Source organism: Trachurus trachurus, assembly GCF_905171665.1.
Source record: "Trachurus trachurus genome assembly, chromosome: 3".
NCBI lineage: Eukaryota > Metazoa > Chordata > Actinopteri > Carangiformes > Carangidae > Trachurus > Trachurus trachurus.
This window is the reverse complement of record NC_139893.1, coordinates 2,292,794-2,309,767: the sequence shown is the minus strand read 5'-3', so window position 1 is coordinate 2,309,767 and position 16,974 is coordinate 2,292,794. Positions and strand designations below refer to the sequence as shown.

At 42.6% G+C, this 16,974-nt stretch overlaps 1 protein-coding gene and 1 long non-coding RNA gene across 2 annotated transcripts in view; both read right to left on the bottom strand.

Annotated features, from left to right (window-relative positions):
- Window positions 1–16,974, bottom strand: part of LOC311005308 — a 457,476-nt gene that overhangs the window by 17,012 nt on the left and 423,490 nt on the right. The gene's annotated exons all lie outside the window — the stretch shown is intronic.
- LOC311004745 (long-chain fatty acid transport protein 2-like) lies at window positions 1,506–16,796 on the bottom strand. The gene is made up of 10 exons (XM_083996914.1): window positions 16,248–16,796; window positions 15,223–15,432; window positions 13,144–13,302; window positions 12,804–12,928; window positions 11,269–11,463; window positions 9,809–9,899; window positions 8,895–9,093; window positions 7,886–7,983; window positions 4,231–4,361; window positions 1,506–2,207 (listed from the first exon to the last, which is right to left on the bottom strand). The coding sequence occupies exons 1-10, from the start codon at window positions 16,732–16,734 to the stop codon at window positions 2,034–2,036; spliced, it is 1,869 nt and encodes a 622-aa protein (XP_083853040.1). The 5' UTR covers window positions 16,735–16,796; the 3' UTR covers window positions 1,506–2,033.

Here is a 16,974-nt window from a genome sequence, read left to right as displayed (position 1 = left end):
TCCCTCAGCGCCATAAAACGTCTACCGCGTCTGTTTCTATGGCTGCAGTGCACAGCAAGAAACTCCTGAGCTAAACTGATGAAATACTGACCAATCTTAAGTCATAAAGTGGTAATCATCTTTGCCATGTACAGTCACCATGTTACTTAAAGGTGCAGGCACAGAAACATCTTGTTCTCAGTAGAGCTCATCTGAGCCACTTTTAGACAGCCGACATTCAGGACCACGGATCAGTTTGGGGCAAAACATTTACAATACAGTTTAGTTGGACGTCTGACAGCTGAGTGAAATTGAGTAAAAAGAGTATAATATGGGATCTTTAAATCCCCAGTCTGTAACTTATTTGGCTTTTTATTATCAAAAATCAAATCTGTCTTTCATAAATCCGTATTTCACTGAAGGTGAATCACAGCTGCATACAAATGAAAGCTTTCTGGTTCCTTAGAATGAGTTGTTCCAAGTCGTTACAAATACATAAGTGGGCGACGCACCGAACCGAGGCGGCCATGTTGCATCGTGACCGTAGGTAACCACGGAAACGGCCTGTTAAAACTGTCACCACTGTGTAGTGTGAGGAAGGACGGAGGCACCGGTGTTGCATTCAGGTGCAGTCAGGCAGACGGCCGTCGGCAAACCAACCGGACGTCATTTTACTCCACCAGAGAAAGACGGTAAAACAATACCACATCACCATGACAACATATCGTCACGCCTGTATTGTTTTGCCTCGTGCTGGCGGACCACTTGTTTACATAGACGCTTGTTTATCCTGTTACATGCAGCATCTGTTGTCTGTCTGACATCTGCCCGATTTCACGTGAATGCAACATCAAGAATACGTTAGGATATGCAGCCGCACCGCTAGATGGGGGGAATTCCTACATACTATACCTTTAAAACAACATAATAATAATAATAATAATAATAATAATAATAATAATAATAATAATAATAATAATAATAATAATAAACTTTATTTATATAGCACTTTTCAAAACAAATGTTACAAAGTGCTTTCCAGTAAAAACAATTAAAATGACAACAAAGACAAATTAAGTGACATCAAATAAAATCAGCGAAGGCCTTTCGATAGAAGTGCGTTTTGAGTAAGGATTTAAAACAAGCTACTGATGAAGCTGACCTGATGTCCTCTGGCAGATCGTTCCAAAGTCTTGGGGCCCGGACTGAGAATGATTTGTCCCCTTTTGTCATCAGTCGGGCCCCAGGGACAGCTAAAAAACCTTTATTTGAGGATCGCAGAGGGCGGGCAGAAATGTGCAGAGATAAAAGGTCAGCAATGTATGCAGTAATCCAGACGTGATGAAATAAAAGCATGTAAAATCATTTCTGTGTCTTTAAAAGATAAAATGATCTAATCTTTGAAATATTTCTGAGATGATAAAAACAAGACTGTACAAGTTTAGTCGTATGTTGTTCAAAGCTTAGATTGCTAGCTTAGACCCCGAGGTTTCTAGCAGAGGGTTTGATGGCGTCCACTAGTTATCTGCTGGGGGCCAAAAACGAGAACCTCGGTTTTGTTGTCGTTCAGCTGAAGAAATTTTTTTTGCGACATCCAGTTTTTGACAGCAGTGATACAATCTAGTAAAGCACTCAACTTCCCAGGGTCGGTGGCGTTTACGGGCAGGTACAGCTGAGTGTCGTCAGCATAAAAAATGGAAAGACACGTCATATTTTTGTATCATGTGCCCCAGGGGGAGCATGTATAATGAGAATAGAATTGGTCCCAGGACGGACCCCTGGGGCACGCCGTACTTTAGTGGGGTGAGGGAGGATGTGTAATTGTTTGCTGCGACACAGAACTTACGATCTGAAAAGTATGAATAAAACCATTTCAAAGCTGTACCTGAAACTCCTACCCAGTGCCTCAGACGATTTAAAAGTAATCTCAGTAGACAGTTCATCAAATGCACAAAGATTCTTCTGTATCGGCTAAAAACTAGAAACTTTAAAAAAAGAAAAAGAGAAATCAGATGTTCTTTGATTCGTTGATGTGCTAATGAAGCGCGAGCGGCTCAGAGGCGGGTCCGTCCCTCTGCGATGGAGCTGAAGATCTCCGGGGTCATGGGCACGTAGCCTCGCTGGTCGTCCAGGTAGAACAGTGGGTCGCCGACGGCCGCGGGGTCGAACCCGTCCTCCGCCAGCTTCACCTTCATCTGCTTGAACGTCCCCGTCACGGCCAGCGCGTCCTGCCACGGGGATGTCAGTTAGGGTTAGACACAATACAACCATGCAACAGGGACAATCTAATTATTATCACACACACACACACACACAACACTATATTAAAGGGATAGTTCACCCAAAATTGAAATTTCTTTCTCGGCGTAGCAGTGCATGTCCATATAACGGTTGCAAATGGATACCAACTGTCTTCGTAACAAAAAGACACACCAAAAAACATCCAAATACCTCCATGCTGCTCGTATGTAATGTCTGTCTTGTATTGAAGCCCCGAAAAAATTAAATAAGTCTATATATTTCAAGCTTGTTTTGTAGCGGAAGCTTCTCGAAGCTCCTCTTCCCGGTTCGTCAAATTTGGACGAACTGGGAAGAGGAGCTTCGAGAAGCTTCAATACAAGACGGACATTACATACGAGCAGCATGGAGGTATTTGGATGTTTTTTGGTGTGTCTTTTTGTTACGAAGACAGTTGGTATCCATTTGCAACCGTTATATGGACATGCACTGCTACGCCGAGACCCCCTGTAACTCAGAGAAGCCACGGATAAATTTCAATTTTGGGTGAACTATCCCTTTAAGATTCACTATTCATTAATTTATTATTTATTTATTTGGGTTAGGGGTCATTTAATTAAGGGGAGACACTACAGGTGAATAGGGTTAAAAATTAACTAACAGATATCACCATGAAACTTCCCAAGTTTATCACTTAAATTAAGACGCAAGTTTTGTTGTTTTAATGTAAATGAGGCAATATCTAGTTAAATATGCGCAAATTTGCATACATTTCCAGAACTGAAACCTGAACAATGGATAAAGCTACTTTCAAAATTCTTGTTTTATTTTGTTGACATATTAGAGTCAGAAGTTTTTACAGAGGAGGATTTTGGATATCTCTTTTTATCACTCTGTAAATGAGAAAATACTGTCACCAGCCAAAAAAAAAATCAAATGTCTCCATGTTTTTAGTAATAAAATGTTGTATAAATGAGGCTGTGAATGATATATCAACAATCCCCTCTGTAAAAACCTTCAGAATATAGAAAGGGATCAAAGTGGAAGGTTTGGTGTCTGTAAGTGCTGCTGAAGTGGAGATTTCTAGCTCAGAGTCTGAGTCTGAAAAACTCTTTCTTTTAACCTTTAATTGTTGGTGCAAGCTGTTTTTAGAACAGCGGAAGAGGGGAGGGAGGGAGAGACCGAGACGGCAGCTTGATTGACACATCTTGATCCAGTCATTGAGAATGTCACGTTCAACATGATTGGATGCCACAGAATAAGATCCCCATCCCTACTGTACCTTTAATGGCCATTTGTATCTCATACAACCCCACTTCAAAAAAAGGGATATATATTTATATACATTTATACATTTATATATTTATATATATACATATATAATTCCTTTGTGTGGTTTTCTTGTGTGTACAATTAAAAGTGGGTAAAAGACAAAACCAAGACTGACTAAAAAAACATCTCTTACGTACCAGGAGAGAGACCTGGTTGGCACCCCCAAAACCCCCTTCCCCACTAAAAACTCACACCGAAACCGCTGATGCACGTTGCCTTCAGGGACAGTTTTTCATCAACATTCTCTGTATTTCCCTCTAAAACAACTCTGTGTGGTAACGTTGTGTTATTATCTCATAGCGTGGTGAATGTGCAGGTCACAACTTGTCCACCAGAGCGTTGTGGAGTTGTTGGGTTGTGTATTTGATGAGTTTGATGAGGGAAACCAAGAAATCCCATAATGAGCCTCCGTAGCGTAGCTCTGAGCAGCTCACAGCTCTGCTCCGCCGTTCTAAAAATAGCTTGCACCGACAATTAAAGGTAACAAACCTACTGCTGTGACTATAGGGATTATGGTGATGGGCCAATTTGCCAAAATGTTGAACTATCCCTTTAAGGCCATAAATTAGATTAATTTCAGCTGTCATGTAAACATACTGAGTGTTTTCATTCTGGTACAGCCTCCCCTGCAGCAGCAGCAGCAGCAGCAGCAGCAGCAGCATCTGTGTGTTGTGTGTTTACCTGTATGCGGATGAAGCGCGGCCGTGCGTAGCTGGGCAGGTGGTTTTTGACGTGCTGATATGTGGCTACGCAGTCAAAGTCCACGTCTTCCTTCAGCGTCAGTGCTGCCATTCCTATCCTGCCCTCGTGTCCTGCTCGGTCAAGGTCAGAGAAGAAGGAAAAACAAACAGGACTGATTGAATGAAACAGTCTGAATACTGTTTCAAACTGTAGCAACATAAACGCCACAGTTTTTACAACACATGCTCTCCTGCTTCTGATTCATCTCATGTGGTTTGTATTTACAGCCGTTAATGATTCATCTGAAACTTCATATGAGACAGAACATTTAAGAAGCTCAGACTCAGATGAAATAACATTGTACAAACGAAAAGCCTGTGTTTTATCAGCGTTAATCTTGTGCATATTCTCATTTGTCCAGGTCATAGTATTTCAAAGGAGTTTTAAATCGAAAGCAACTGGACTTGGTTATTTGTCTAGGAAGACAAATAACTGGTCAGATGCTACATGAGCTGATGAAGCCTCTTGGATGAGAGGTGAAACATCTTCCTAGACAAATAACTAAGTCCAGTTGCTTTAGATTTAAAACTCCTCTGAGATATCAGCGTTAATGTGATTATTACTTGGCACTACTGATATGCTGAACTATACTCATGGATCAATACCTCCGATCCAAAACATGTTTTAGGATCAATACTCATAATAAAGAATCAATACTGGCAGTGCAGTCTGCACTAATTTGGTCTGAACAACTATTTCCATCACAGTGGACAGTTATTCCTCTTCACCACCTACTATGGTTGTGTAAATCAGTGCACTCCCCTCCACACACACATGGATGAACTCATCGACCTCATGAGAGCAGGAGGATTCAAGTTTGGATGTTATTATTGAAGGAAAGTGTTTCTAATAAAAGAATAAAAAAGTTGATCTGTGATCTATTCGCTGTTATCTCAGAGGAACTGCAGACTATTCCTTAGCAAAGTTTCATATATTAATATCAAAGAATTGATTGATGTCTATACTAGGGGTGGGAGAAAAAATCGATTCACATTAATATCGCAATATCTTTTTGATGATTTTTAAATCGTTTTTTTTTTTTAATCGATTTTTCTTTTTGGAATTTTTTTTTTGCGGGGGGGGATTTTTTTTAAATATTGTGCAATGTGCATTAGTTAGCCTTTTTGCATACAGAGAGTACATGTTTTGAAAAGGGTTTAAGTTCACTTTATAATGGAGTATGTTAATTTATAGGCTCCTACAGTATTTGTGTGCAGATAAATGTTAAAAATGCTAAAGACTAAAAATCGAGAGAATCGGCAATATCGTAGAATCGCAATTTAAATCGAATCGCCATCCAAAAAAATCGTAGAAAAATCGAATCGGGAGAAAAGCATATCGTCCCAGCCCTAGTCGGTTACATTCTGGCATTTAATGTCTATTTTCAGTGTTTTATTGCCACTGACAGAAAGATAGTTTGTGTTTTAGGCCTGGACTACACAAATACGATATATTCCTAAACGCACATTTTTCTGTCCATTGGGCCTCTCAACCACACCAACACGGCGATTTCAGCCACATAAACGGAGATTTTTTTAAACTGATAAAAGAAGAGGAGAAATAAAAAAATATACGATTGAGTGGATCCGTGTAGCGATGTTAAACGGAGCTGGTGATGACGCGATGATGTCAAGCGCCTAGCTACAAACGCATTGAAGCAAAACAGTTGTCAACAACAATGGCCGACATGTACCGGGCTATCTATGTGAGCTCTGCTCTTTCAGGTTTCATCTCAGCTCTACACATGAACGTAACGTTGTTGCATCAACTGCACTCCACGTCTGCTGTACCCGATATTCCTGCATAGCCCCAAGCGTCCACGGTTTAAAATCAAAATCTTCGGTGGTATTTTACATGTTGCTCATCGCCACCTAGCGGCCGGGCGTGGCATTGCAGGCTTCAGAGGAGATCGTTTTCAGTTTTGCCTCTTCTTATGGACAGAGATATTTCTGTGGTGTGGACAGAGGTTTTTTATTTTTTTTAAACGGGGATGAAGATATCCGGCTTCAGTCCAGGCCTCAGTTTGGGATGTCTGATAATATCGGCCCGATATTAGCATAATAATGTAATATCTGTCCATATCGTTATCGTTTTTTCACCCGATAATGAAAACCCAATAACGTAATGCCTGGATTTCGCAGTGAGATAAGTAGCGTTGGAACATCCATCGGCAGAACGAAAAATTCCGCGACAATAAAAAAGTCTCATATTAATGTGGATGAATCTCCGTTACCACTTGTTAATGGTCCATTTTAGATAAATATATGGTTTTGTCTCTATGGTTATTTTGTTATTATTAGTGGTGGTGGAAATGCTGGTCGAGCCGACCAGCGTTTCTTTACTTTCGGTTTCGTGGCGAGTCATGAGAATAACGCCGCCGAATCTCCGTTTATGGTGGGAACTACGACGGTATGTGATCGTCTTCCAACCTCTGACTTTAATTCTTGATGAATGAAAACATGAGTCTGTCTTGCACCGGTCAAAGAATTTCACGGTGCGGAGGCTCATAAATGTAGTGGAAACACTTCACTTTTCCAAAACTCCTCGTTGTCCCTTTAATTCGCTAAACAAATAAAGAATGTCAATTTGTGGAATGCATCCAGTGGGGCATCACATCACAATAAATGTAGGCATACAGGAATGTGTTAATTCCTGACAGGAGGTATGTTGTTAAAGCAGAAGTAAGCGATCCGGTGGTTTTGTCTAACTTCTTGTCAGCAGATGGAGTTAGCAGTCCCCGCCCTCGTCCCTACGTCACCACATTCAGGCGCATCCCTTGGCTGCACACACAGAGAGGACCGCCCCTTTATGCCGTTCTCTCTCCTCATTGGATAAAGGTTGTAGGATACAAGGAAAGTTTTCTCCTGGGCTCAGAGCAGAGCAGAGTGACCGACAGACCCGTGTTTCAGACCAAACACTCTATAGAAGTGATTGCTGTCGGAAGATACAACTATTTAAGACTTATATTAACACAAATATTCTGCTTACGTCTGCTTTAATTTGTTTTTTGGGGAAAAAGGCCTGCATATCGGTATCGGTTATTATCGGAATCGGAAATTCTAGTGCTGGACAACATCGGCAGATTGGATATCGGCAAATTCCCAATATCGGACATGCCTAGTTTTAGTTTTAGTGTTTTAGAGGCGTAACTATAATTTGAAACTGTCTCTGATTAAGTTTCATCAGTATTGGTTATTATTGGTAATAATACCACCTTTGGTATCATGTAGCACTTTATAACTTCTCAGTAATCTTTTGGTCCCCTTACCCACTCTTTTAACCGTCTTTGGTCAGTTAACTGGTGGTTTATGTATATTTATGTCGTTCATATATGTTTTGTGTAAGATGTCAAGGTGTTTTATTGTCCTAGTCCTGCCTCTTGTACTTTTTATTGTCATTGGTTTTCATGTCTAACATCAACCTGCCAATGGGACTGGGGATGGAAATGAGCCACTTGGCTACAATCCCACATATTTAGGCTACGTGTCAATGTCCATCAATATGTACTGTTCCCATGTTTTAAAGAATAAATAAATAAATCTGAAGCTCTGAAATCAGATGGGAGTGAAAGTCAGTGGTGTGACATCATCAGTACCTGGCACCTTGACGCCGTAGACGTTGGCCTCGGCGATGCCGTCCACCATCACCAGGTGGTCGGACACCTCCGTGGTCGCCACGTTCTCTCCTTTCCACCTGCAGCAGAAACAAACAGGATGATCCAGAAATGACTGAGATGATGAGGAAATAAAGGTTTGTCGTGTTTGATATTAACTCATTGAGTGCCATTGACGTATATGTACGTCAAACGCAGTTTTCTGCAGCTGGTACTGTAAATGGGGACGCTGTTGTGCAGTGTGAGTAATTTTGGGGCTTCTGGGATGTGTAGAACGAAGAAGACTGTAGATCAGAGCAAGAAGTGAAGAAGAAGGAGAAGATGCGCGATCGGTACGGAGATAAAAAAAAGTTGGAAAAAGTTGCTAGGACAGGGTGAGGGGGCAGAAACTGCAGGGGAAGTAGGAGAGCAGGCATCACTCTGCAGAGTAGGACTCCTACTTGTTGTATTTTAGTTTTTTTTTATATTGTACAATGAAAAAACATGTGAAATGAAATTTTCAGAGGTCTTACATGTTTTTGAAGCCAAAATTAAAACGGATAAATCACTGTTTTTCTTGAGAGACTCTCTTTATTAACAAAAATGCATTTTTCTCAGCTTTCTAGAAAAAAAGTGGTATTTTTGGTGCAACCAGGCTCTATTCAATTTAAGATATATCAAGAATGGAACAAGGTACAAACAAATGGTTTTTTCCCCTAGTTAAATAGAGAGTCTCCTCTTTCCTTTGAGCTGTTTGGTGTTTTCAGAGTCATAGAACAAAATATTCCGTGGGTCTTGAAATATTACTCAAAATGCCCCCAAAACGCTGGCACATGGCACTGACCATTTTATAAAAGGGCTGGCACTCAATGAGTTAATAGCTTCAGGGAAATAAATATTGAAAGGTTTTGAATGGAGCCAAATGTGATTATAACCAACCAACCTGACTTGAACTGAGAGAATAAAAACCTGTTCCCTGCGGTGTTTCCTGTGTGTTTCCTCCTCCACTCACCTGAACGTGTCACCGATCCGGTCCTGGAAGAAGACGAAGCCCTGCTCATCGACCCTCAGCAGGTCTCCGCTGTTGAAGTACAGGTCTCCCTTCACGAACACGTCCCGCAGCTTCTTCTTCTCCGTCTGCTGCGTGTTCTTGGCGTAGCCGCTGAACGGCGTTCGCTCCCCGATCTTTCCCACCAACAGGCCGGTCTCTCCTGCAGGTGAGAGAGACTCGTGTTTAAAGGGATAGTTCAACATTTTTGTCAAACTGGCCCATTGCCATAATCCCTATAGTTTTAGGAGTAGGTTTGTTACCTTTAATTGTCGGTGCAAGCTATTTTTAGAACGGCGGAGCAGAGCCGTGAGCTGCTCAGAGCTACGCTACGGAGGCTCATTATGGGATTTATTGGTTTCCCTCATCAAACTCATCAAATACACAATCCAACAACTCCACAACGCTCTGGTGGACAAGTTGTGACCTGCACATTCACCACGCTATGAGATAATAACACAACGTTACCAGACAGAGTTGTTTTAGAGGGAAATTCATGCAAAACCGCTGGTGCGCGTTGCCTTCAGGGACAGTTTTTCATCAACAGTCTCTGTATTTCCCTCTAAAACAACTCTGTGTGGTAACGTGTGTTATTATCTCATAGCGTGGTGAATGTGCAGCTCACAACTTGTCCACCAGAGCGTTGTGGAGTTGTTGGATTGTGTATTTGATGAGTTTGATGAGGGAAACCAAGAAATCCCATAATGAGCCTCCGTAGCGTAGCTCTGAGCAGCTCACGGCTCTGCTCCGCCGTTCTAAAAATAGCTTGCACCGACAATTAAAGGTAACGAACCTACTGCTATGACTATAGGGATTATGGCAATGGGCCAATTTGTCAAAAAATTTGGAAATATCCCTTTAAGAGGAGGCTGACTTACCTCTGGGCACTTCAATACAAAATCCTCTGGAGTCTTTGACCGGCTCCTCCTTCTCTGTGTCGTACCTGATGAGAGCGTACTTATATCCCATCTGGAACACAGGCAGAAGACTGGGTTTTATTTTTTCTGCCTATTCTTCTTTTCTTCCCAAGGTCATCCTACTTCCCCTGCATGAAAACTCACAAAACTTTGCACATAAGGTCCAGTGAGTAGGCCACAATGTCAGATTTGCTCAGCTGCAAACACATGTCAATAGCAATTGACATAAATTAATCTAAATTTTAAAAGTTTGGCAACTTTCACTAAAACGCAGCCCCAATACTCCAGAAACCTCTGCACAATTAAACCAAGTGTAAAATATAAAGTCCATCAATATGTTTTTTCTCCTCTCCACAGTTTTTGCTCAATTGACACCAAATGTGCCGCTCTGCATCTTCATGAGCTACAGGGCATGAAAATGTTTGACTATAAACTAGACCAGCAGATTCTTGGAGTCATGGTTGATGAAGTTTGGCGACAGCAGCTTGGAGATAGAGCGGTCGCCAAATAACTAGAGGGTTGGAGGTTTGAATCCCAGTCGCTGTCGTAGTGTCCTTGGGCAAAACACCTTTACCCACCTTGGCTCGTTGTGGCTAAGAGTCGTAGCTCACCACCACCGGTGTGAATGTGGTATTAATGCATAATAGTTTCTGTAAAGAGCTTTGAGTGCCTAGAAAAACACTTTATAAACCCAAGCCATTATTTTTAAAGGAATACGCCAACATTTTTTTGTTTTATGTGTCTTGCCTCACTCCCGAGTCCATGACCAGCAGATAGACACCATCCTTTCCACTGTGCGTGCAGTAACAAGGGAGATAGAGCCGTATCGCCTGTAATTAGCTTAGCTCAAACACTGGAAGTGTATGGGTAGTGTTAGCCTGCCCACACAAAAGAAAAATGTTGGCATATCCCTTTAATATTAAATATCAGAATTTGATATTGATTTTTCAAAAACATTTTGAATCCTGCTGTCATGTAAACAGCTGCAGTCAGTTTTTTTCCCCCCACAAATTAATCATTATTATTAAAAACAAATGACCAACATTTCCCTGCTGTCAAGATGAAATATGTAGATTTTCTGTCCATTTGTGGAGCTTCAGACCAGGTTGCATCTTTAGCCAGTTAGCTCCATGAGTTATGGGCTGGTGCTTAGTGTTAGAGGTTGAGCTCAAGTCTCACTAATGCAAAAATGTAAATTGTAATGCCAACTTTCTTGTTGTTTTCCTATTCTGCCGCTTGTTGCCTATATATTTTTTTTATTATTTAACCTTTATTAACCCAGGCAAGCAATTAAGAGGGTGCTAAAAGTAAAAGTAAAAACAAGGTTATATAAATTACAGAATAACAAACAGTTTATAAATACATTGCAATAAAACAGTAAAAAGGCCCAATTAGGCCCACATCCTCTGATCCGATCTGACCTTGTGTAGAAAATGCTCTTTGCCGATGGCCCCGACTTTCCCGACGTAGTTGACGAAGCCGATGTTTCCCTCCGTGGCTCCGTAACATTCACAGATACGGATCTTCCCGAAGCGCTGCAGGAAGTCGGCCCAGGTGTCGGCTCTGATCCCGTTCCCGATGGCCAGTCGCACTTTATGGTCCTGGTCGTTGTCTCTCTGCAGCGGAGGTGAGGCGACGCTCAGGTCATAAAACACCTCATACTATAGGCTACTGTCAACAGGCACCAGCTGCTCACACTTAAAGGAAAATTCCGGTCATTTTTGACCCCTAAATCGTTGTCCTGATGGTCACCCAGTGTCTGGAGCAAAAAACGCGACTAAAATTGATGCAGGCAAGCCGGAGTTACCATGGCTACCCGGCGCTAGGGATAGCCACAACGCTAACCTATGATGGCAATTCTTTCAACCACAACAAACACTCAGAAAACAATCAGATATCTCTGGTACATGACTGGAATCCTTAGAGACACCACTGAACTCATATAGTTACAGTGTAAACTTTGTGTTTTTGCATGTAGCCACTCACCTCAGATAGCCCAACTCTGAAACATCCTGGAAAGACATTACTATCCCATCACAGAGCGCCTGCTCTCCCCGCCACAGAAACTAACTCTTTGTCCTTGTTGTGATGATTTCTTTACAAAAATGAACAGTTGGAGATATTTTGGACATTACCACTGCACTGCTCCACCGTTTATTTTAGTAAAGAAATCATCACGACAAGGACAAAGTGTTAGTTTCTGTGGCGGGGAGAGCAGGCGCTCTGTGATCGGATAGTACACTGCAAAAACTCCACTCAAAACTAATCTCTTTCTTTAAAATAAGACTCGTCACCTAAAAATCAACTTGTTTTTAGATCATTTTCACTTGTTTCAAACAAATTTTGAATTGAAATAGTATCTGCCAGTGAAAGGAAGTTTTTTTGTGCTTGTAAGAAAGAAAAACTTGCTCCACTGTCAGATTTTTCTACTTATTTCAAGTGAAAATAGGGTTGAAAAAAGTTTAAAAAAAGTTTTTTTAAAGTGTCTAAAAAATAAGCTATTTTTTAATGTGATGAGTCTTATTTTTAGTATAATTAGATTAGTTTTGACTAGAAATTACATTTTAACTAGAGAGAAGACAAATATTCTTGGTAAGATTTTGAGTTTTTTGCAGTGTAATGTCTTTCCAGGATGTTTCAGAGTTGGGCTATCTGAGGTGAGTGGCTACATGCAGAAACACAAAGTTTATACTGTTTATACTCTACACTATGAGTTCAGTGTCTCTAAGGATTCCAGTCATGTACCATCGATATTTGATTGTTTTCTGAGTGTTTGTTGTGGTTGAAAGAATTGCCCCCATGGGTTAGCGTTGTGGCTATCGCTAGCGCCGGGTAGCCATGGTGTAACACTGGGTGACCATCAGGACAACGATTTAGGGGTAAAAAATGACCGGAATTCTCCTTTAATCATTATTAACTCTGCCTATATCTGATGCTGTAGCCTACGAGCTTTTACCTTGGGTGCGTTGCAGAGGTAGCGCATGATTTCTCCGATGTACTGGATGACGGTCACGTTGTGTTTCCTACAGTCGTCCCAGAACTGAGAGGCCGAGAATTTTCGCCTCAAAACCACAGTGATGCCTAAAAAACCACAAAACACAAAGAACCAGGGACAAGTCATAAACGTATGAACTTTAGGACTTTGAAATAACAAACAGCGGGGGGGGGGGGGGGGAAATCAGAGCGTGTAACTCGCGGTCATTTATCTGTTAGTTTAACCTTTAATAAACTCATGTGTGTGCAGCTGTGAGCGATGTGGATGTGAAGGAGGTGAAGGCAGAGTTTGGTGTCTGGACCTTTCTCTATGGATCCACAGAGTCCCATCAGGAAGCCCGCGCTGTGGTACAGAGGCAGGTAGACGTAGATGATGTCGTCCGACCGAACGCCGGCGACCCACTGGAGGAAAGACGCCAGCCACAGCCTCTCGTGGTTGATGACCGCCGCCTTGGGAAGCCCTGAAGGACCACATGGAGTTGTTTCATTTGTTTTATTTGTTGGGATTCCCTTTAAGCTGCGCTCTAGAGCAGCGCTATAGACTTCCTTGGTCCACATTTAAAAACAGGGCATTTAAACATACAGTACATCTACAATCACAACACGAAAAAGACAAGACAAGTCAACAAAAACAAAAAAAATCTGCACAATCGGATTGTCATCTACATCAAAGAACGTATGTAAGATACTCCAATGTACAGTGTAGGGCTGTCCCAATTATCATATTTAGATAATCGAATATTCGCGGACATAAAATCGATCAAAATCGAAGCTTCGACGGCCGCGGAGGTGCGCGATCGTAGCGGAAATAATGAAAGTAGTGGCAAACAAACGCTGCATATCTCCAAATTCAGGCAGGTTTCCAGGATGCCAAGTCGCCAACTCATTTTAATGTAACAATTGCCGATGAGAACCGAAAAAAAAAAAAAAAAATGGATCACAGACTTCATGATCGATTACCATGGCAACGAACGAAGCTTCGAAGCTTCTAATTTTTTGGGTCAGCCCTAGTACAGTGGTTATAAAATAACATAACATAAAATAACATAACATAATAAAAGGCTAAAACAAATGAAAATGACAAGAAACCCTGTGACCCTACATAAAACCATTTGTGTGCATGTGTATGTGCATGTGTATGTGTGTTTTACAGGTATGAAATTCCAAGATATCTTTTTATTTGCTTTTTGAATGTTAGTTTATGTGTGAGTTTAATTATTGGCAGTGGTGAAGGAGCTCCATGCTTCTTTCATTGATCTGCTTCAAACAGTTGGTGTTTGGTTTGGGAAGCGTTGTGTTGTGTTGCCTGTCTGGTGGGGTATGTAGTGCATGAATCATGAATGAATCATGATTGTGTTAAAGTAACATTGCGGAGTTTTTCGGCCTTAAAATAATGTTTCCAGACTCATTGCGATGGTAGAAAAATGGTTAATAGGATGAATGGTGCTGCCGCCGCAGCCTGAGCCAGGTCGCGTCGGCTGAAACTGCACTATGTAACTTCCCTGCACGGGTACGAATCACTGCCCCCCCCTCCTCCCCCCTCCCCTCTGCGTCGGAGAGAGACGTGGTGGGTAAAAGCGAAACTACGGTTCTCCTCCGGTCGTCGTCGCCGTCGTCGCCGCCGCCGCCGCCCCCCCACCCCACACACCCCCTCCCCCCCCTCCCCCGACCACCTGCCACACAGTCTCCTTGCAAACATGTGGGAAATACCGTCGTTTATTAATGGGAATAAACGCTGGATGCGCTCGCTGTTAAGTTTCGTTTTCGTTTTTCCCCCCAGATGGTGGAAGCACGGAGCTGAAACTCCGCAATGTTGCTTTAAAACACAATCATGATTCATGCACTACATGCGCTGATTGAATTGGTATAAAGGTGTTTTAAACTGTAATGTTTTCCATATTGAAAGAAGTAATGCAGCATTGACTCTGTCCTCTACTTTTAACCACTTTATTTACTTTTACTTTATTTGTTTATTTGGGTGGGACAGTGCACATTAATGAACATATAAAACATGTAAATGTGCCAGATTATAGCAGCAATGCCTAACAAAACAACTATAACGAGATAAAACATTTTTTTTTTTAAGACATTTTTACAACACTTCCATGGGTAGTGGGACCTAAAGAGTTTCTGAGAGATACAGTAAGGTGCAAAAGTGCTGGGCCAAAGTGACAAGTGCTAGAGTGCAGGAGTGCATGGGTACCAAGTTGTATTGCACGGTGCCCTAAAGTGCACATCAGTTTAAAGTGCCAGGTGTATTGCATCAGATAGCGCATCAGATTAAAGTATGACATGGTATATTATCCACATATTATAACTGTAGACAGCAGTGCATGTTGTACTGTTGTTGCATTGCAAGTGAAACAAAGGAGGAGGTTTACCGGTGGTTCCTGAGGTGTAGATGTAGAGAGCAGGACTCTTGTAGTGGACGTGGGACCTCAAATGGGGGGACAGAGGATCATCAGACTCCTGCTCCATCTTGTCAGAGAGGCTCTCGATGCCCTCCACCCCGCAGTCCTCCCCCAGGACGAAGACCCGGACGCCCTGCTCCTTCAGGGCCGGCAGCACCTCCTCCACCGCCCCGCGCAGGTCTGACACAGAACAGACAGACAGACAGCAGCGCTTCTTAGTTAAAACCACTTCTACAGACTCGTGTGATGTCATCCTCTTCTTTCTATCCTCTAGTCCAGTGGTTCTCAACTGGTGGGTCGCGGACCCGTTCTGGATGGGTCGCGGACAGCTGGTCAAAAAAGTAAATAATATTTAATGCACATCTGATGTTGGACATGTCTTTTATTTTGAAAAATAACTTATTTTGAAAGGCACACAAGACACGTGAACACATGCAGTTGTAATGGTCCTCCTCACTTTCTTATTAATGTGGCCTGAATGCAGTGAAAATACCTTGTTTTGTTTTGTGGGTCTTTATTTTGTGCAATTTGATATTTATTCACTTTAGTGAACATGCTCTGAATGCAGAGATGCATTAGAAGTCAAATATATCGTTTTGTTGGTCTCCATTTTGTGCAGTTTGATATTTTTTTATTCACTTCCGTACATGCAGTTGTCATGGTAACTCCTCAGTTTCATTCATGTGCTCTGAAATGCACTTTGCTCAGTAAAGAGCAAAATTAGTTTTTAAAGGCTTAAAAAAAATTCTTGGTTTGAATTCTATAAAAGTGGGTCACGACTTAATGACCATGAGAAGATGTGGAGCCCAGAGTGAGACTAGTTGAGAACCCCTGGTCTAGTTTACCTCACAGTGTTATTCAGATGCTCTTAGTTTTACTTTATACGTATCCCATCTTATCTCCTTTTATCATGTACAGTGGCATCATGCAAAAGTTTGTCCCCCCCCTTGGAAAGATTTTGAGTTTGACCCCCCTGCCCCTCCATGCAACCTTACCTGCCCCGGCCACCAGCACCTTGGCGGAGCAGCAGGAGAAGCAGTGCAGCAGCGACTTGGAGCGGATGTTGGTGTTGAGCAGCGCCGCGGTGCAGCCCAGCTTGGCCAGGCCGAGCCACAGGAACACGAAGAGCGGCTCGTTGGCCAGGAACAGGGCCACCGTGTCCCCCCCGCGGAGCCGCCCCTGCGCCGCCAGCGCCCGCGCCGCCTTGCTGCTCTCCCGGTCGGCCTGGCGGTAGCTGCAGCTGCCGCCCTCGAACAGCAGGAAGGGTTTGTCCGGCTGGGTGACCACCTTGTCTAAGAAACAGTCCAGGATGCTGTAGAACGGCTTCTGCGTCTTGAACCTCCTGACGCGCAGCCCGATCCGGAGCGCGGTCGCTGCGTAACTCAGGTCGCTCAGGAAGAACGGGTTTCTGACGTAGAGCAGCAGCGGCACGAGCAGCAGCCCCGCGAGAGCCGTCACCAGAAAGTAGCAATCAAAAAACATGATGATGGGATGGAAGGAAGAAGAAAAAGAAGAAGCAGAAGAGAAACAGACCAGAGAGAGTGAGAGTGTGTGTGTCTGTGCAGCTCCGGACGGCTCAACTCTCTGCAGCTAAATGAAAACACCTGCACACACACACACACACACACACACACACACACACACACACACACACACTAGAGGGTGTAGGTACACGCCTCCTGAACTTTGATACAACTTCTCCTCAATGGGAGTTACTGTTGT

Coding starts and splice junctions, on each gene's coding strand:
- LOC311004745 (XM_083996914.1), bottom strand. CDS start 16,734: ATGTTTTTTGATTGCTACTTTCTGGTGACGGCTCTCGCGGGGCTGCTG. Junction 9,094..9,808: donor TTGTATTGAAGTGCCCAGAG/GTAAGTCAGCCT, acceptor TCTCACCTGCAG/GAGAGACCGGCCTGTTGGTG. Junction 4,362..7,885: donor CTACGGCGTCAAGGTGCCAG/GTACTGATGATG, acceptor TTGACCGAGCAG/GACACGAGGGCAGGATAGGA.